The 22,183-nt window shown below is 41.3% G+C and overlaps 1 protein-coding gene across 1 annotated transcript; it reads right to left on the minus strand.

Moving 5' to 3' along the window:
• Window positions 1-895: 895 nt before the first annotated feature.
• wnt9a (wingless-type MMTV integration site family, member 9A) lies at window positions 896-21,791 on the minus strand. Its single transcript, XM_085141559.1, has 4 exons — window positions 21,526-21,791; window positions 7,809-8,068; window positions 7,404-7,666; window positions 896-5,024 (listed from the first exon to the last, which is right to left on the minus strand). The coding sequence occupies exons 1-4, from the start codon at window positions 21,615-21,617 to the stop codon at window positions 4,518-4,520; spliced, it is 1,122 nt and encodes a 373-aa protein (XP_084997685.1). The 5' UTR covers window positions 21,618-21,791; the 3' UTR covers window positions 896-4,517.
• Window positions 21,792-22,183: the final 392 nt, after the last annotated feature.

Consider the following 22,183-nt stretch of genomic DNA (forward strand, 5'->3'; position numbering starts at 1 on the left):
GTAGACAGGCTTCAAAGTTCGACATGTTTTGACATGCATTCACAGGTGCTGTTCTGTAATAAGTGGTTATTTGGGTTAGTACTGGCTTTCTACTGCCATTCTCCTTTGACCTCTGGAGGACTGCTGATCATGATCAACTACAGGAAGTTTTCTCTATTTTGAATTATCCATCCTTATCAAGGTCGTGCAGGGCTGGAGCCTGACCCGGCTACCATAAAGCAAGAGGTGGGTTACACCCTGGACAGCCAACGCAGAGAGACAGACAACCATGTAGGCAATTTAGAATAACCAATTAACTTAACCCCACTAACTGCATGTCTTTGAACTGCGCGAGGAAGTGGGGTACCTGAAGAGAACCCACACAGACAAGGGGAGAACATGCAAACTCTACTGCTAGATGGTGGATTTGAACCCAGGTCTATTTTGGGCCATTCTCTGTAAACCCTAGAGATGGTTGTGTGGGTAAATCCCAGTTAATCAGCAGTTTATGAAATAGTCAGACCAGCCGGTCTGGCACCATGTCACAACCATGTCACACTCAAAGTCACCTTTCTTCCCCAGGTTTCAACTTCAGCACATTGTCTTGACTTGTTACATGCCTAAATGCATTGAGCTGCTGCCATGTGATTGGCTGGTTACATATTTGCATTCATGAGCAGTTGAACAGGTGTACCTAAGAAAGGAGCCAGGAGTGAACATATTAATTTCATATTTTCAGAGGCTGAATCCAGCAAATATATATTTGTGTATATGTATAATAATATATGTATAAATATGCATGTGACAAATAAAGAACCATGAACCTTGAAATATGTGCCATCAATAATGGAAGAACTTTAAATTCAAGGTATGATATACTAATTAAACTTCAATGCTACCAAATAATGCAAATACATATTAAATAATTTAAAAATCCATTTATTATTTCAGATTTTTTCCGCCTTTGTTATACAAAGATGTTAAATAACTTAAATACATTCTTACCAGTCATTTGTGATCTGTTTAAACCTACAAGCTATACACATGAGGTAGAGGAAAATAATTTAGAGTTCCCATAAGACATGAATAAGTGAACATGGACAAAGCTTTGTTGGTGTAATATTATCACAAAGGACAATACATAGCTGGTGTATTTTATCTTTGTTTTACAAGCACAGCACAAATCCTAACAAAAAGTACATGTACATGTAAAGTGACCCAAAGGTGAACAAGTCCATACTGATCATCAGTCCTTTCACAACACCGCTGATTATACAAGATTAAGTTCTATAAAATATTCTTGATAACTGTGATTTTCTTTGCATGCTTTCAGAAACTGCATTACCGCGAGTGAATTAAACCAACTAAAAGTGAGCTGATTTGAATTTTGTTAGGATTTGTTAGTGCTTAGATAACAATCTTGAGATATAAAATGAAATATGTTGATAGTATACACTGCTTCTCGAAGCCTCCACCCCAAAAGGAACAAACACCCAAAAAGAAAACAGAGTAAAAAATACAGGATATAAAATCAATTTAGACTTTGAAGTTATTTACACTAAACACATGCTCATAATATATTTAAAAAATAATTTATCTTTCTTTTCTCTACAACATAGAATTTTGTACATGATCCACTGATGACTAAACAGTGCAGAGTTTTGGATTTGAGAGCGTGGATGACTGTGACATCTAAAAACCCAGCGGACTGCTGCATCATGCTCCTCTTTTCTGGAATAAATTTCTACGCCTATGTACAATCTATAAACAAACAAAAATGCAATCTGTTTGCATTTCCTGTCGTGTCTGTTTTGAATCCGTTCAATAGTAGAGAACCTCACCGTGTTTGGGCCGAGGCAGAGTGTGTGGCGCAAACACACACCAGAAGCTGTGGCGAGCAGGCATTTGTGCTTTGCGTCTCTGCATAGCTATTATGGTTTCCATGTAGCGTGCAAAGTTCTATGTATATGTTTTGACCAGTCTTTATTTGGCATGCCATCTCATATCAAAATGCTTGGAATTCATCTCCTTTAGACAAACAAGCCATGCACGGTTCTCTTCTTATCAGAGGGAGCTTTGATTTAAAACACTGTGAAACTCCTTTTTTAAAAATGCACTGTGCAGCATTGATGATTGAAATCTGTAACCATCTCGTTTCAGCAGCTGTATGCCGTTTCAGCAAATGCTTCACCATTTATTTAATTTCAATTTGTGTTTCAGATGCTTGTGAGAGTTGAACATGTGCCTCACTTTTGTCTCTATACCACAGGAGAAGAAACCTTTGCTATTTACATTTTTTAATAAAAAACAAGAAGAAAAAAAGATTCTGCACTGCACTGTATCCATAAATACAGATCTTTAAATACTTTAAAGGGCTTTTGGGCTTCAGTGCGTGAATGGTGCTATAATACAAAGCTGGGTCCCTCACTCAGTAGTTAATTCACACCAATCTAAAATATGGCCTATAAGGTCCTGTGTTTGATAAAATATAATGTTTCTAAGCACTAAGTGCTGAGAATATGACAAAAGTTTGTCTGCATTGTTTGTGTGCACAGAGGCATTTCTCATAAAACTGTAATGGAAACAATTTGCATGTTCTTCTTGGTCACGAGAAGAGAAACTAAAGTTATCAGTCAGCTAGTTAGCTTTGCATAAACGCCGCAAACTTGGACACAGCGAGACTGAAATGTGCCTGAAGGTATCAAAAGCCACCTTTCAGTACCTTTAAGGTTCACTGATTAACAAGTTACATCCTGTCTGTTTAATATGTACAAAAAAGCGTAACAAAGACGAGGCGTGGTTTAACTTCCTGGATTAAACAAACAAGATATAGGAGGCCAAACAGTGAGTTTAGAGGTGCTGATGGGCTAATTTTGTTAAAAGTAGCAGTTTCCTCTGTTTCTTTATGATAGGCTAAGAAAAAGCCAGACTGAAGTTTATTATTTCATACCACGCAGTACTTCCTGCAGTGTCAAACCGTCACTCTTGTATGGTGGGGTCAGCATGCTGCGTTGTGTTAACTGTGTCAAAAGGTGCTCAGCAACAAGATGAAAAGGTAAAGTTAACTTATAAAAACAACTTCACTGACTTCAGAAAGAAGACAGCCGATTAGTAAAACGTAGACATAAATTTGCGGAACAATTACACAAATATTAGTTTTATAATAGATCTTTATATTAGCTAAGAGGCTTATGCTTTCATCTTCACTTGAACAAAAAGTCAGTCGCCCCATACTGTTTGAACTTCCACTGTACACACTGCGTGTCAATGTATTTCATATGGCTCAATCAAATTTGAGGAAGCAGAAGAGGAAGGAAGAATACGAAATGACAGGGAGTTAAATTCCTCCAGTTCTCCACAGTTTTCTTTTGAACTTCAAAGTAGATTTAAGCTTCACAAAGCTCTACAATTTTTGATCCGAGTCTCACGTGGGCCTTCTGCTGATCGAGAGATCACCTGTTGCTATGCTTTTGACTGTAATAACAAGGCCGCTGTCATCGCCACCTTGGATTCGGATGTTCTTTCTGGTTTAGTCAAACACATATAGTGGTTTAAGTTATTCCCTGAACACTGGCCGAGAATAGCCTAAACTGACTGGTTTAGTTATCTTCTGTTAATGTATGTACTAACAGCTTCATAAAACAATATTACAAAAAAAGAAAAAAATTAAAGATATTTTTGTTCCTCCTCATGAAGGAGTAGTCCCAAAGGATCTATAAATTATCCACAGAAAGATGTCAGACACAAGTGTGCTGCTTTCCAAAGGGCCTTGTCAACATGAATCAAAAAGAAAACTGAGCAAGAGCACACAAACAACAAAACATTTGTGTGGTTAGTGGTTTGTTTTAACATAGTTAGATAAGTGGCTTATATAATATCATTACAATATAACTGAATTTATGTACATATATATGCAAACACACAATGTGTGTGAGTGTAAATATGTGCGTGTAGAGCAATTCTTACACCCTGTCTTTTTCCTTTTTTTTTCAGTTTCCGTATATGGTTTTGAATCGCCATAAAAAGTCGTCACTTAATTTTTCTGCTCCCCCCCCCCCCCCCCCCCGCTATCTACCTCATGTTCACATGCTTACAAATACTGTACACACGTAAAAATTGACAAACACACACACACACACACCATTCCTCTTTGGGCAAAGCCCCAGAAATCAGTCTGTTGGTGTAACTGTCCTTGTGTTGTATCCTCATTAACTGGGCATTAATCGGTTTTCTTGTGAATTGATGACAAAGATTTTTGTTTTTCTTAAAGGAAAGTGAAAGCGTCTCTCTTCAAGGTAACGCTGTGATAAAGAGCTTGAGATGTTGACCCAGTTGTCTGAGAAAGTTTTTATTCTGCAGGACCTCTGAAACCCAACCCACAGAAATCCCTCAAAGTGCTTATTGCTTCTTGGCTCGCTCCTTTTTTGCTTGCAGAACGCTGCTCCGACACCGAAAGCAAAACTCTGCATGAGAAAAAAAAATGCTCCTCTTCAACACAACCACCTTCCTCTGACTGAAAGGGCTGAACGGTGCCCCGTTTACCCCTTGCAGGTGTAGACCTCCTCTCTCTGTGTGCACTGCTTGCATTCAACGTAGCAGCACCAGCGCACCTGGCATTGGCAAGGCCTGGTCACCTCCCTGCTTTGAGTGTTGTGGCCTCGCCCGCAACAGATAGCATCACAGTTTTTGTCCTTGTAGCATTTGCGGGCTGCAGTGCCCGGTGAATATTTGGTGGGTCTACAGAAACTGGGTGAGTCCTCGATGTGGAGCAAGTCCATAGTGCGGGGGATTTGATCGTTCAGGCCGGGCAGGGGCTGTTGTTGTTGTTGCTGCTGCTGCTGCTGCTGGTTGCGGCCCGTGGAGATCTCCCCCTCCCCGGTGGCCTCGTTGGTGGAGCTGCCGACCTTGACGGAGGTCTCGTAACGCTGCTTCAGCTGCTTGCCGATCTCATGGAAGGGCTGGAGCTGCCTCCAACAGGTCTGGACGGTGCAGGAGCCAGAGACGCCATGGCATTTGCAAGTGGTCTCCACTCCAGCCTTGATTACCTGGACCAGACACAGAGCAATACTGTTAGCCACTGAGAACCTGTGAAGGCACACAATGAAAGGTATGCAATTTAACAAGCTTTTGTTTAGCAAACAGAACTTGAAAGAGCCAATTCATTAAAGTATTCTCACAACTAGATGAACTGGGTGGAGTACGGCGGCTTGGGAAGGTTATAGACATATATTTTACATTCATTGCTCTCTTTAATATCATAATTAAAGGGGAAAAACTTCACTTATTGCTTGTGAACTAAAGGAGAACAATGGCGTCTGAGGCTTCTTGTATAAAAGAAAAAGTGAATTATAGTTTGTGGGAGGATTGATTTTGTTATAATAACCACAGATGAAACTTTGATTAAACAGTTGTGGTTATTATGATAAGTGAGGGGAGGTTATGGGTAAGAAGAAGCCACAAAACAATCCATTCAGTCAACTATGGGAACGCTTCATACCTCCCCCTATACTGGGTACTTTACTAAAATGTGTTTTTTAAGCTCAGAGTTGATCAACCCAGCGCTATAGCGCGGTAATTTTGGCATAACCCAGAGCAAAGTCACGCAAACGTTTGGGAAGAGAAGGAATACCGAAGAAACCGTTTTTTGTCTTACACAAAATCACACATAATTGCAAGTGAAACAGAGGAATTATCAGCTAAAGAGACCACGACACGTTACTTTAATATCACTTGACCCCCTAGCAGTCAGCCAGAGTTCATTTCTGCATCCACCACAATGTGTAAAGCAGAGCGTGTCCACGAGAATCAATGACAATAACATATTGTCTTATACAGGGTTTGGAAACAATTTTCAAATCTTTTCTCAGACTGTGAGAGAGATCGGGGAGCAGGAAGTGCATATTCATCACACCAGCAGGTCAAGAAAATTTGATAGGTCAGCCTTTAAAATGTCAGGGGGATGCAGAGGCTCGAACATTCCAATATTGTCCTCGGCGTGGGAATTCATCCTGAGCGAATGCGATACACCTCGCTACACGTGCAAATTACGAAAAGAAAAAAACAAAGAAAGAGCCAAAACAATGTTGTAAATCTTTTATCACAAATAAAATCTCCAAGGAGACTGGATTTAGGAGAGCCAAGTTGAAAAGGAAGAGCTCGCATTCGTTTGGGGGAGAGTTTTATATCTGTTAATATTTGGGAAGTGTGCTTTAGCTGTAATTCATTTTGAAACCAAAATGAAAAAGGCCACAAGAGGCACAAAGCACAGTAAAAGAAATATATTCCAGACCATTAGTTTGCTTTGGCTTGACATATTAGGAGCATTTATTCTGCTATTAAAAACACTTCCAAGATGAAAAACCCGTATTTGCTCACCACAAATTCTACCAGAGCACAAATGAGACTCTTAGCCTATCTAATCTGAGAGAGAAAACCAAATATTGACTAATGAACACTTTCAGATTTCACTAAAATTTACAGCAGCATTACTCTGGGTTTCTTTTAAACTTGTGTGTTGGATTTTTGAAACACTTCACAATTTTCAATTGATTTTGCTCTCCCAAAATGCCCCAGTTAACATCATCCAGGTGTAGGGAAGTTCAGGTCCCATCTGGTGATCCTAATTACATATTTGGAGACAGTTAAGATGGAGCCCTTTGAGTCAAACAGCAGTGCTGTAATGTTTAAACTCCAGTACAAAAGCAAAAGCCAAGATATGGAAATGCAGTGTATCCAGGATATGGCGCAAAATGAATCGGTACTTCACATTGATGTTTGCCGACAAAAAGAACTCAGAGTATATTGTATTAATGCTATTTTCCCATCGTTTAAATGATTCATACAAGCAATTAGCAAACCTTTCTGTTTACATAATGTCTGTCTCGCCATATGAACTCTGACCCTCTTCAAACTTTAGTGTGTTTCCTAGTTAGATTCATGTGTATGGAATAACTCAAAGTCTGTAGAAATTGCAGCGTTAATAAAAGGCGAGTGAAGCTGACACTTTGGGTGAATATACTGCTATGAAATTAGAGTTTGATAAATCTTTCTTTTTCTTTGACTGTTACTCCTTAAAAGTTTTCCAACATCGCTGACATGTAGATGAATAACTGTCACAAATTAATATGAAGTCGAATTTAATGTTTTCAATAAATTATTAGCTAATATTGTTGCTGTCACAGATCATCATACACCTCTAAGAGGCAACAATGTCGTAGAAGGAGTTGGAGATCTGAGATCAAAGCAGCAGATGTTGAGATATTTGCTTTTGTTGCGTCGGCTGACTTTTGGCTCGAAGCACGGGTCAAGCTCCAGAATGAATGAATCCCCCATTTCCCATGGTGCAGCTAGATCGTGTCTTTGGTTAGACCAAGTAAGTAAATAGTGCTATCGGTCGGTACGTCATGACCATTTGACGCACTTACCTTCATGCCCACGTTCGTATTGTGCATGTCCACACGTGCACGTAGATCCTTGTTCGAGCGTTTGCCCAGGAAGTCCTTGACAAACTTGTTTGCGTATTTGAGGTTGTCTCCGCAGCCTCCCCACTGCCACGCCTTACGGTTCTCCAGGTCGGGGGCCTCGTCGCATGTACAGCGCTCCATGCGTCCTGCGCTGCAAGCTTTGGCCATGGCATGAGTTAGACCCGCTGAGGAGATGGCGTACAAGAAGGCCGTCTCTTTAAATCCTAGAGAAGCCCGATGGAGAGTGGCAATTGGGAGACAGGAAAATAAAGGGTTTTCTAAAGAGTTGGCTCACTCACACATTAGGTTTTAAGTGCACAAGAATAAAATGCATATTCAAATGGGAAGAAAAGTAGTAATAATCACCTCTTTTTAATATGTTGGCTCGGTGGCGCCCCTCTAAGGTGCAGTTCCACCTCTCAAAGCGGAATTGGTACTGGCATTCTAGGGCGCTCATGGTGATGGCCTCTCTTAGAGTCTCCGCCACGCCCGGGTCTCGTCTGCACATCCTGCGCTGCTTCTTTTCTAGTTTGAGCCGGTCACACAGCTTGAAGTGGGCCCTGCCTATGCTCTCCTCTGGTAAAGAGTTCAGTGGCAGGACAGACAACGGTTCATTACCTGTCAACCTGGAAGAAAACATCACAAGCCATTTGGAAACAGAAAGGTACTGGGATTGTCTTGATAAAGTATTCAGACAGAACAACAGGATACTGACCTTCCTGAACAAACAAAAGTAGCAAAGCTATACTGCATAAACAGCACAGGAAGCACAGCTGCTCACATAATGCTCAAAAGTTTGGTTAATGTTCAAATGAATTCAGCTGTTCAGTGGTTAATGTTCTGGGGAATTCAACATTTGCTGGAGATTGAGATCAACTCTCGGTGGAGGTGTGTCTGAGTAAAGAGCAAATTCTCTGCAGTGGTGGAAAAGTCAGGTTTACCATGTAATTCTTTTGAATTTTGGATACCTAAAAATCCTGTTGTAGAACAATGGAGTTATAATTAGCTTTTGTTTTAAAGCAAAGGAGAAACAAATTATGCTGTTAGCATTTTTGTGAGTAGTTTTTATCCACGGGGAAATTCAAAAGAAACGGGGCACTTAATGTAAGAGTGCCTTTGGAGTACTTTCAAAAAAGAAAATGTACTCAGTAACTTTAGGTTATTTCAGAAGCAGGTAAATCAATATCTCTGCCCCTTACAATGTAAGTACACAGTATTATTAGTGGTGTGGGCTGTATTATAGATCAGACCTCCTTTATTTAAAAATACCTGTAGTTGTAATTAGTTTCTCCTCTCCTTTAAAACTAAAAAAAGGTTACTTACTATGTTATTTTACTGTAGTGACATTTTAAGTACCAGTAGGAACACAAGTCTTTGTACTGAAAATTGCAACCTATTCACAAAGATTTACATGGGCAACTGGACCGTAGCTTATGGGCTGTATATTGAAGTTCTACCAAAAGTTCCTGAAATCAATTTTTTTTCCATTTTACAGCAATAAACTTCCAGCATCAGCTGCATACTGACCACTTTAATACTGCAGTACGAGGTTAGATTGTGCAGATAACAAGGCATTCAGTTAGTGTGGGGACATTTTAAACATTTCTATTCTGTGATCATGTCTGTCGTGTTACAGTAAAACAGTAGCCAGCAAATGGTTGGTTAAATATTTATACCAGATCCTTCAGATGGGTGGCAGGTTGTACCTCGCTGTACAGATTTAAACATGGCACACAGTATTGCTGCTGTCATTATAAATAGTCTTATATATTGTATAAAAGTCTTTACATCTGAAAATCTAGACTTTCTGTAGGGGACATAAAACGTGGTGATCTTTTTAGTTCTGTGTTTCTGTCCCACCTCACTCTGGGCTAAACTCTCATTTATGATGTCATCAAGGGGTTTCGCTTAGGGCCAGACTGGAACAGCAATTTGACTCCATCCCACGCCACTCTGTTCATGCAAATTGTAATCGGGTACTACCTGGTGATCAGGCTTTTTACTACATAATTATTATGTCAAAAGATTATTGGACATCCACTTTGGAAACTGGAAAGAATGTTGGTGGTGAAAGTGTCGGTATCTACAAAGAAAAAAATGAAATAAAATAAACTCCACAAAAGAACAACTAGTTAATTCATGTGCTCTTTTATTATGTGATGTTGACATAATATTGTTATCTGATTTGACATAATGCCACAGTTATCATTAATTATGGTATGTAGCTAAACCCCCGTCACTGAAACTGGCCCACTTATCTGAAATAAATGTTAACAACATTATAAACACAATGGGACCAACCAGCCAATCTCAACACTGAGGTTTTCAGGTATGCTAACAGTGCTCTCAAAATGCCCACAAAGAAAACCTTGAACTCTGCAGCTTTATTTTTTGACAAACAAAAGTATCAAACAAAATCCCCCGAAACTGAACTTAAGATACACCACCACAAGAAATGTGTGTGTTTAAGCTACAGTCCACCCAGACCCAGACCCTTTTTTTAACCTTTTATATTGGATGGTCTTCTTCTTAACAGGTGTTACCTTCTTAACAGGTGTTACCTGTTAAGAAGCACTCCCTTGCAGAAAGCGAGAATGAGCAGATTCAAGTGCACATCTGTGCAAGTCTTTGGGGTGTGAACTCTGATGCTAAGCATGCTGTGGAGATGCATGCAGTCTGCGGGAGTCAAGGGTGTCTGAGAGGTCTGTCAACTCACTCCTGTTTGCTACATATAATGTAGCAAACAGTCAAGATGACTGTTCACAGTAGCCCAAAGTGGCCCTTAGGCTACTGGGAAATGACACGGTGCTCCAGACAGCCAATAGTTAAAGTTAATCCCAGCGCTCTTGATGAAGCGAGTACAAGTTAGAAATTATATTTTTAAATAATGCTTAAACAAAATTTGTTGTTTATTATTACGCTCAGCAACATTTATGAATCAAACAAAGGCAGACCATCAGGAATGAGCTTAAGACTCTAAGAACAACTGCATAAACAAGGCACCTGTATTCATCCTACGGCTGCAAAGTACTTTAAATACAGCAAGCAAGAATTTCGATTCTAAACATGGTATGGAGAACATGTGGCAGACTTGCACTCCTTTCGTCAGTTTATTTAGGGGATGCATATATAAAACACACAAAGCGGGGACTGCCACATAGCTGGCAAAACCTATAACCAGCGTTCTGAGGTTGTGATGGAGAGCGCAGGGCATTACTTTCATAAACACACACGGGGGACATGACTGTCAGCCTGTGACCATTTTGGTCACACCAACTGACAGACTGGCACCCTAGTTGTTCATTATGTGTAATTTCTGGCCTCCTTTACACTGTTAAAGTGAAACTGAAGAATAAATGGATTTACTGAACTCACAAAATGCACAAGCTCTCTGGCCTGTGTGCTTTTTGCAGCTGGACTTCAGACTTTTGAAGGATACTTGTGCAAGGAGCGACACCGTATTTATCAATGAGATTATTTATCAATGATCTGGACTCCTGGCATTCAGTGTAGGCTGAATTTTCCAGTGCACTAAGGATTACAGCTTGCACATGTCAACACCAAGGCACAACATCTGAAAAAGCGTACTTGAGAGACAGTGAAGAATTATTTTAATTTGAAAAGAGAGCAATCGGAACTGCATTTGCTTTTTGGGCCAATGTTTGCTGCTTTCAGCTGTGATGACAAAACACATTTAGCAAGATTTTAAGATTAACACTTTAATCCTTCATATTTCCACTATCACAGCACTAATATACCAACAGTCATAAATTGTTGTCCATCCGTTCCTGGTTGCTAAAAGTATGCATACAGCCAAACCAATTAAAAGAAGTCCAACTTTATAACTGTGAAGTGTAACCGCAGCAAATGGGAACGTTGCCTCACAGTTTACTACAGCCAAGCAGTCTGAAAAGAAGATGGAAATAAATTCTGCAATATTTTTGTAAAGGTGCAGAGCACCTGCTCACTGTCTACACCTGGTTAGTTAATGTACCAGAAGCGATGAGCGTTGATTCGCATTACTCACATTTTAGACTTCTTCATTATTTTTCAGAGAATATTCTGTCACCACTCATGATCACTTGAGTCACGAACAGAAGGTCACAGGATTTATTCAACACAAGATTTGTTTTATTAAGTCCAATAACCGACTGAAATGTTTCCCCTCGAGTGCTCAATTTAATATCAGTGAACTTAATAGTTCACAGATGTTATTTGATATTTTTCTTTACAATAAATTCATAGTCTGGTTGAGAATCCGTGTAGTCAAATCAAAAAAGGAGTCCTCGGGGTTTGCTTTCAGAATGGCTCGAACGGTTTTCTTTTTGCAAAGTGTGTTTGCCTCTTCTTAACTTGTCTGACAGCAAGTTCAAATGGAAACCTGGCAAGCTGTGTCTTGACAGAGATCGCCCTCCCAACACACTTGGAGAATAAGAAAAATGTATGGTTTGAGGCGTACGCAGCGAGGCAAAGGGTGTCTTTCTCTGAACAACTGACATTTTCCTCTAAATTGTTTCACGCTTTGTTAAGACACTCTGATTGCAATGTCAAGGAAACAAACATAAAGTCTCTAAACAAACAAATCCAACAGGCCCGGCGTGTCGCGTACGATTGCCAACCTTTCCTCAGCACTTCTTTTGCAAGCGAATGTCAGGGATTGAATAACGCTGCGGAGCAAAGAACCTGTCATGTTAAAGAACATTTTAGACTTTTTTTTTTGAATGCACACAACATTTTGCTCATGCAAATGTCTGGAAATGAACACAGAGACATCGATTAAGTGTACTGCTTTGGAAAGGCTGCTAATGGTAGCTGAAATATACAAATACCAATATGCTGTGGACATTCCTCAGAAAGACATGCACAGTAACACGTATCAGCTCAGACCTTCCCAAACCCCTACATGCCTGCAAGTATTAGAACGACAGGCCTCAGATGCCTCGGTAACGTCTACTTGTCTGAGACAAAAACGATGGTAAGCGTGAAGCTGGAGGGAAGCCAAAGATGACACGACACTGATCTCAGCACCGCTGTCTCTTTTTCAAAGAAAGGTGGGGGGTTTTCTAGCTAGTTGCAAAGAAAGCCTGAGGGTAAAGCGAGGAGGAGATGGACATACGTGCAGAGAAATACTTCTTCACATCTCTGGAGAAGAAACTACTGGCCAAAGCTCACTCTTGTGCAATGTTTCCACTCTGTGGCAGACGAGAATGCAGTCAAATAGTATCGCAGATGTACCGTGCTTTATTTTCTTCTATATTTAAAAAAAAATGTTTACAAATGGATGCACTTTTTAATACTTGAGGAGAGGAGTTGTTCATTTTAATCCGATTCAAATTCGCTGGATTCAAGATAATATTTTCCCTGGATGAAGGACAGTGAGCCCTGCTATCACCCTGCTATCACACATTCCAATAAGATGATCTGAGAAAATAAATAAATAAATAAATCACACTGCTGTTTGCTGAAGAATGAACTCATTCAACTCGCTAAGAGGAAAAGAATTGGATAAGAGTTAGCCTGGGTCAATCATAAAGTCGACTCTGAGACTCGGACAAAAAGGAGTAACTGGAGACTTCCTGCAACGGTGACAACAATCGCTCGCTCCATGAGAGCGTTTCTTAAAAAATATGGGACCACTTTTTCTAGAATAAATGTAATTCACAGAAAAGGTCAAAGGTGAACGACGCAAAGACAACTGCTAATATACCGTGTAGATATCCAATTTTTTAAAGTTACCTATAATTAACCTTGTCTGATTCGTGTTCACATCAACACATCCAACAGTTTTCACTCCTACATGTCGTTTATATCACGTCCATTAAAAGCATCCATCCTGAATCCACGTGATTATCACGAAACGTGCGCGCTTCAAAGCAACGCGCACGCATCTTCGCAGTATCTTCTCCACAGTGAATAAGAAAGCACGAACATGTGTTTTCACATCACGGCCCATTTTCTGTCGTGTTTTTGTTTGAGGTGTTGGCACAGCAACACCAATTACACACAGAATATAACACCAACATATAAAACTCATTATTATCCCATGTGAGGTGGGATTCCTGCTGATGTTTGCTCAGCTTTGCTTTTTCCATTCACACTCTTGCCTCTACACACTGTGCAGACATCACTGACCTACTCTCACGCTGCACCTCCTCCACTGTCTTTCACTTGGTAACAGTGCAGTTTGTTTAGTCCTTTCTCTCCACCTGTCAGCACCTCCCATTGCCCGTGACATTTACTTTATATACATTTTCCAATGCAGCGGGTTCAGCGAAAATGGCTCATTTCACGCGGCGGAGCACGACAGTCAATCCTTCAAGGAAATCATTGACTAACTCTAAACTTTGCCATCATCACTCGCTCTCTGACTTTTCATTGCACTCCTGGAAGTGACCCTCAGCTGGTAATTCTGCTCTTTCTTTATTAGTAAGGTATGTAGACAGCTAAGGATACCTACTATCTGTCATAGTCAGAAAAAAATCCTATTACTTAAATGTGCTAGGCCTAAACAAATTCTTTCTCAGACTACAAACGCAGCTTGTTAATTACTCGTGGTGCTCATGTGCCCACAGAGACATATATTAACAGTCTCTGTATAGACATTAATCTCGAGAGTCTAAAGTTGAAAACCTTAGAAAAAGTAAATCTAAATCAAGCAAACACGCCAAACATCTGGTTGTTAAATAAGAGGTTATTTTCTCCTTTTTGTTAATGTATGTTTGCATTTTGAACAGTTGGCGGTCAAACAGAAATTTTTGCTGACGATACATAAGAAGGGATGAGTCTTAAAGAATTAAGAGAATGTACAGGGCTGCGGCTCTGTATGGATGCTTTCTATGTTAGGATCTGCAGCCTCTGTAGAAGATATCCATATTCAGTAAACGTGATATTACAGATTGCTGACCTAGTGTGTAATCACCCCCTGGAGATAAGAAAACCACCTGCTGAGCAATATCATTGAAAATATGTTTTCTTAATTAAAACAACAAGTTAATACAGTAAAACAAACAAAAAAAACTTTCAGTTTTTTGGGGAAAGAATTCACGCAGCTACACGCATGGATCTATGTGCACACGCACGTGGAGTCTTACAAGCTTAAGTCAACACCTACAAGTTGTGGCTAAATGCGCCCAGACAGGAAAAAAAAAAAAAAAAGCACAAAAGCCACAATTTCTCCATCAGCCTCAACTTGCAGGTTGTGTGGTCTACTGTCTCCTAGATCACAACCAACCCCCCTCCTTCTTCTCCTCCTTTTTTCCCCTTTTCTCCAAACTTCCCCTATTCCCACTGGTCAGTTACTCTAAACGAATGTCAATCATTCCAACCCAGCTGTTGGCTCAAAACAAAACGGTCTCTAGACAAAACTATTGCCGTCTACGACCTTAACCTACACAAGACAATGATAGACGTGAACATGTGTCCTGGAAAAGTTTAACTGTGATGAAGACAAACTGCCGTGCTCACCTGATATTAATATGTGCAACGTAAGAAAACATATTACTCTGAAACTCTGAGTTTTTGCAGTAAATTAGGCTTACCATCGGAGATCCCTTTTTTCTTTTCCTTTCACTTTTTCCTGCTGCCATAACAGCATTTAAAAATGCTCCTTTTGGGGGGGGGGAGAGAAAGTTGTGTGCTTTTCTCAGAAATGTTGGATGAACTTCAGACCACCCTGCCCAAGTCCCATCTGGTGTATCCCAGGCCATGCCAGAGGTAGTAGGAATGTGAGCGTGTGTAGTGTTTTCCCACTGGCCCTCTCTAACCATTGCTGACAATGTGCTCCACAGCTTAGACATGAATAATTGGAGAAACCATGTATCAGTGTCGAATGACTCTCTGGTTGCTGTTGTCCACCTCCAAGAAGAAGTGTAAGAGAAGAAATCCTACACTGACCTCAGGCATTTTCTCCATGGTGAAAGAAACTGTTAATTCCCTGAATCATTAAAACAAAAACAAAAAATGGGGGAAAGAGTAAACGATTGTGTATATGGCTAAGATAAGATAAGTCCCTAGTTGAAAGCGCTGGGTGTTGTGATTGCTTCTAACAAGCTGTGACTGACACAGTGCAGTAACACGACAAAACAAAGTGGTACTGGCCTGGGACTTAAGTAAGTCATTATTAGTTGAGTAATGAGCCTTTCTGCGTAGTGGGAATGTCGTGCAATGTCTAGAAGTACTGCTGTTCACAAAGCTAGGGGGGAAGTCCGCTATCTTGTATGACTTAACAGGATATGACCCAAAGTTATGTCATCTGCTGTCGTTTCTGGTCCTTTACAACCCACAGAGGGTATGTCAGACTACTCCCATAAAGTATCTGAAGGAGACAGGACTCTGATATTTTAAATGTATATGATACTACGCATGGGTAATAAGTTTCACTAGAAAATACTTTTGTTTTACAGGTCAAAAAAGTAGGAAAAGGGGAGAAAAAAATCGAGTGTCCAGCCTAACTTTTTAATCCACGACTGTGAATGTGGAAACTGGTAGCCGAGTGGCAGCACTATAGGATCTGGCCCTGGGAATGGGAGTGCGGGGCATGGTAAGAGGTTTAACTGCTATGTGAGAACTCGAGGCTTCTAAGGTCAGCAGCTCAGTTATAGTCACTGTGTGACTGGCACAGATTGGGCGTGCAGCAGTGTCCGCATGACTCCCCAGTTCTAGCCCACACCATGGCACAGAGTAGCCCTGTACCAGCGCACCGACACACCAAACACACTCAGGCACACATACTGTACTCGGCTCTCACCGATTCCACATGCTGAACCACACTGTGGCTATTTGGTGAGACTTTAAGGTCAGAGAAATTCAGCAAAGCAGATACAAACACAGTACTTTTTTTCTCACATATAACATGTTATTCCTTTAAATCTCATTTAAAATATTAAAGCCCAAATACCTTTTGTCACAGCACTTTTCAAAGTTAAAGACGCGAAGTGTCGATTGACCGCGTCTGATAAAGATTTTTTCGGCTGTTTTTGTGCTCACTCGTGACTCGTATATCAACGGGAGTGAGAAAAGTTTGACTCTTGACAAGTGCTTGATGATTAAAAAAAGCAGCTGAACGTCATGCAAATGGGTCACTTTCAACGTGAAATGAAATCTGCCCCAGGGTGAATCGCAGAACGTCTTCCGTGCCTTGGCCTGTTCACGTCAGTGTGTGTCTCACTGTGTCCATTCTCAAACTAATATTCTGGCTTTATGGATAAATAAGCCTTTTGGGAGAATCTTAGAGTATATAAGCACACCCATCCCAGTGAAGCATCTGAGTGCACATCAGCTTAGTCTTCGATATGATCGTGTTTATGCAAGATAAACTCAGGTTACCCTGCAAACAGGTGGATGATACTGAAAAAAGGGTTTTATGCTGACTGCTGCAGAAATAATCTGTTTGATTTTTTTTTTTTTAAAGACACTAAATGTATCAAAATCTATTTTTCTTGGATGTGATAAAAGCAGATATTCTCTGGAAGGCCAAAGTTTTAAGTGAGGGTTTTGACAGTCTGCTAATCTTGGCACGTGTGAGGTGCCATGTCTCTTCTATCCCCACAAACTACGCAGAGAAAACTCGCCTGTGGTCAAGGATGGAAAACACAGGACATAGTGGTCACACTAACTAGCATCATCTCATCAATGCCTGACCACTAAAAGTATCTTGAGTCTATATTAGTTTTCCTGTTTTGCAAATTGCCCATGTCTCCAGCTCCATCTGCAAAGATCATCATATGTTTGCATTTTAACCAAGAAGATTTTCCTCTCCGTATCTTCAAGCTATCCATCAATGAAATGTACGCCTGGACCTGCTGCCCTTTTATAATCAAGCATCTCTTAATTGTGGTCTGTTTGGCATCCTGATGACACGAGAACTGTACCTCCTTCAAATGTGAGCACGCCAAACGCATTTTAAAAGCCTCTCCAAACCATTCAATCTTCAAAAATATCCATCACAACCATGTTATTACACAGTATGAGCCCCATAACAGCCCACATCAGGGGCCACCGAGCTCTTCTTAACAAAGGTGAGTACCAAGCTCTGTAATTACTGACGGTTCAACCCATTGAATCAGCAGCTACACTATGCATCTTCCAGTTTAAAGACATGTAAATTTGTGCAAAAAAGAAAAGTACAGCTTTGCTCTATAAGCTTAAGTTCAAAGACATTTTGAACCCATCATGCAGGATGACCACAAGTGGGCATAAGCCAAGTAAATTTTGCACTACATTTACATTTAATGTTTTCACGTTTTGTCTCCTATTTATACACAAGAAAGAGCTGATGGAAGACCATCCTGCACTCTCAGACAGTACTGCACCACCATGTGGTACCCACTAACATAGCAGGACTCCAGAAGGATGTAACAGGGTACAGAGCTCAAAGCAAAGCCTGGCTTAGCTCAAATCTGGATGTATCAAACAAAAATATAAAGAAAACAAAACTCTCTTTTAAGAGGGACAAGCGGTCAGCTATCTAAGCTTCCAGGTTCGCGTGATCTCACTACACTACACTGTCAAGAGAATCCTATCTTCTTGGCTCATGCTAAAGTGATACCCTTTGAGGTGTGGCTATAGCCACAGGATATCCTATGTAGTTGGGAAATCCCTCTATCAACGGTGCTCCCCGCCCTGCTGCACGTCAGGGCTAATCAGTCCTTAAGGCCTGGTAATGAGACGCTTGCCACCACTGTCTGCCAGGCAACGCCAGCCTGAGCCCGCACTAACTCTGCTCCTTCTAATGAGTGGTAATCACCCAGAAGCTCCCCACAAACCACTGCAGGGATGCCAGCACGCACATAAGGCAGGCAAGCCAGAAGACAGGAGGGATGGGGGGGAGGAGGGAACCAAAGGAAATGGTTAGATGGAGCTGCTTAAAAAACAATTTTTAACATTTTTGCACTGTGCTCAAGAAGTAAGGCTCCTTTGAAACTTAAAAAAAAAATGTCGTTTGATACATGCCAGGAACTAAGTCAGCAAAATGATAAAATCCTCAGACGGGCTGCACACTGAAGAAAAAAGAAAAGAAACATCACTCCTCCTCAATAAATTTACACACATCCCATTTGCTATCCTGTTGCTCTTGGCTTACTGCCTCACTTAATGGAGCGCTGAAAACAATAATTGCATCTGAAAGGAGCTCTGCTCTTCAGGATCAAACCGATGATAGAGATTTTAAGGATATTGCAGCAATTAAATAGCAACCGCCATATTTGCTTCTTCCGGATGCTGCGGCGCGTCTGTGATTAGTAAATCCCAGTTGCATGACTGTGGGCAGCCTTCCTGTATATGTCGCATGTGTGCTAAAGAAAAACAAACCCTTGACTCAGTGTAAGGACTCACATCCAGCACAGTTTACAAGACCGCAGAATGACAAGCCTTTTACCAAAACTTCAATTTAGACCAACAGAGTCGTCTCAGAGAGCACTCTAAGCCCTCACGGGGTCACCTGAGCAAACAAATCATCCCCTTTGCTGACAGTTAACGCCATATCTGATCAAGGTGCTGTAACCTTAAGGTAAGTAAGGCAAGCTCAGTGAGCATCTCCAATTCAAGCTCTAATGATAACGGATTTAGCAGAACCAGCACCTGCCACAACAGGCTGAGGGAAAGAAAATGAGTGTTCACATTCTTGTGGCAAAGGATGACAATTTAAGCGGGTGCTTGGCTACGCCAGGAATCCCACCCCACCCTCAGCTAAAGCAGACTAGAGGCAGGAGAGATTGTGTTTATGTTACACTTATGCTCCACCGCACTTTGGAAATTGGGTATGCAACATTGACCCTCTATTTTGAGTAAATCCGTACCCAGGGGGCCCTAAGATGCCTCGTGCTCATGGAATATTTATTTGAACAGGTTTGTGTTAGCATGTCCCCCGGTCAAAGCTGAGCAAGACTGTGCTGGAGTGTCATCGGTGTCGAGTTTCTGGGAAGCCGGCCACAGGGCAGTCACATTTTGTATCTGTGTCACCTGCGCAGGCTCTTTCAGTATGTTTCATGTTCCTCAGCAGCAAGGCTAAATCATTCACTGACACTCATTCATATTCCCTTCTCCCTGGGCCACAGAATAATAAATCTGGAGTATTGTAATACCACATGTCTCTCTGCACTACACATGCCACAGATAGAGAACAGACTGACATAGGTAATTGAAAGCAAGTGCTAACTGAATAAGTAAATATGCATTACCATTAGAGCCATTAGGGCTGATTTTGGTGCCAATTTGGCACGTCATCTTTAATACAAGTGCCTGCCAAAGGGCGACACTGCAACAGGAGGGGAGACAGAAACAGAGAGCAGTGATACATTTGTCCTTCTAATGCAATTTTAGAAATGAATTGAAACCAAAGACCAAGAGGCAGAGAGAGAAACTACTTGATACGTGCATGAGTATTAGACATGATGATGCTTTGCTCAGAAGGGGCTGAGATATTTCCATCACACGGAACTACTGCAGGTGTCACAACTTGCTTGCATCACCCAGTTTCCAAAATTAGTGCCAACACTTTGTGCAACACTCCACCCCCACCCCCCAACAAAGAAAAAAATATTACCCAGACATCTGAAAAACAGTTACTGTGAGATACATAGCGTTTTACTACTTCCAAAACTTATTTTTGCCTTGACTCAATAGCGAATACATACTATTCAGATAACATTTGCCTCCAGGAGAATGTAAAACCCACTTCAACAGGTCGGCAGGTCTGACATACTAGGCTAATGGGCCCTTAGGGGACAGTTCTTGTGCTCTCTTGCAGATTCACATCAGTTCCCAGATCGCCTAACACTCCTGGATCCTGCACAACACCCATACCTACCATAAATTTGACTCTGCTGGCAAAGCTTCAAGTGTCATCACTCTGCAGTCTACAACCGTTTGTCTCTGTGTGTCTGTGTGTGTGTCTACCCTGTAGGGGAGCACTAACAGCACCCATCAACAGAGATATTTGTAGATAATACAGAAAAGCACCAAGATCTTAAATGTGTTTAATGTGCATTTCCACTTGCACAGGTACATTCCAGTCTGTGGGTTTCTTTTCGGATTAAAGCTCTCCAGCTCCAGGTGAAATATGGCTGCGGTCCCACCTGACATGCTGACCTCATTTGAATGACCTTGGCTTCCCAGCACTGTTAATGTTCTTCTGTAACTAAGACAGAATAGGAAGCTGAGAGTGCAGAGCGTACGAGCAAGCAAAGTGCAGCATGAGTAGCCACTCTGAAGTGGAGGTCATAGTGGGCTACACCTAAAATCCAAGGCGTTCCCTGGGAATGACTTACTTTGAAATATACACCCGTGTGCGCTTTCTAAATGAAACAATGTTAAGTGCGGGACACGATTCACGAAACGCGAAATTTTTCAGATTAATTTCCTGACACGTGTTCCAGCTGTTTTCGTTTCTCCTTTTATCTGATGGAGGTAGCAGAAGAAGAAGAAAAAAAAAACTGCCAGAGTTGTGTGATGTTTTTGCTGGATGGGGGGATTTTTTCTGTGCAAGCTGAGCAGACGTTTCGGCCACCAGTTCAGTCAGTCAGATCGCTTTATTGTTACCAGCTGTTGAGTCTGAGGCATATACACTCACCTTTCGGCTCCACGGCTGTTTTCAGAGTCGACTAAGGATATGATTTTACAAGTGTTTCAGCAAAATAACCCCTTGACCGCTACCTGCCACTCAAACGTGCCGCGCTCACTGTACAGTGGGCGCTGGCTCAATTGTCAGGGAAAGAATGGAGGGGAGGGGGCTCTCACCGGTCAAAATCATACATACTTCCACCTATATTATATTAGATTATATTTGATTTAATGTCATTCTAAGATAACCCCCACACTGCTACTTTTTTTTTAATTAGAAGCACCTTCACTGAGGCAAATTCTTGAGCAGACAACCGGCTGCACACACCAGCTGTGAGGCCTCCAGGTGATACCTCGCTGACCCGAAATCAGTGCTTTAAAAAAATAAACTTCCTTATTCCACTTTCTAAACTCACTAAAGAGTTTTCAGTGACTTACGACGTTTAAAAAAAAATACCTGCTTTGAACCAATCAAATCAATGAAAAGTAGCATCATGGACTTAACAGTGCGTCTGTCATCTCTTACCCGAAATATGCTATGGTGGGTCCAGGCAAGTTGAGAAGATACACTATAACTGTGAACGATAACCATCCCAGGAGTAGGTGTCCATCCAGCATTTTGCTGCGGCTCCAGGGCAGATCATTTCGTTTCTCCTGAGTAGCTGTGTAAAATCCCTTGTTGAACGTTCAACACTTCTTATACAGAGAGGAGCTGCTCTGCGCTCCTCCCATCAGCAGAGAGAGAGGGGGGGGGAGAGAGAGAGAGGGAGCAGCACCGCGATACATACAACCCAACTGATTCACAATTCCCCTCTCATGTTTCAGAAAGATTATTCATCTCAGTGCGTCTTAATTTATGATTGGTGTGACAGCTTCTCCTCTGTGGGCGTTTTAAGAACCACGCAGTCGGTGTTTGTGCAGATTGAAGTCGCTCTGAGCCGGACTGGACGGTGTGATAAAATACCTGCACTCAGTGACTGTTTATTTCCAGAATGGCAAACCAAGAATTGGTTTGAGTGCAGCACAAGCAGCACTGAAATATCGCAGCAGTGTTATTGTAGTCTATACACTGCCCTACATAGAAGTCCAGGTGTGTTTTTGTTTTGGGTTTAGTGTTTTAAAATGTCTTACATGTGCACGTGTTGGAAACTAGCTGAGGGTTATTGTTACAAGTACTCTACTCA

Source organism: Neolamprologus multifasciatus, chromosome 18 (genome assembly GCF_963576455.1).
Source record: "Neolamprologus multifasciatus chromosome 18, fNeoMul1.2, whole genome shotgun sequence".
Lineage (NCBI taxonomy): Eukaryota > Metazoa > Chordata > Actinopteri > Cichliformes > Cichlidae > Neolamprologus > Neolamprologus multifasciatus.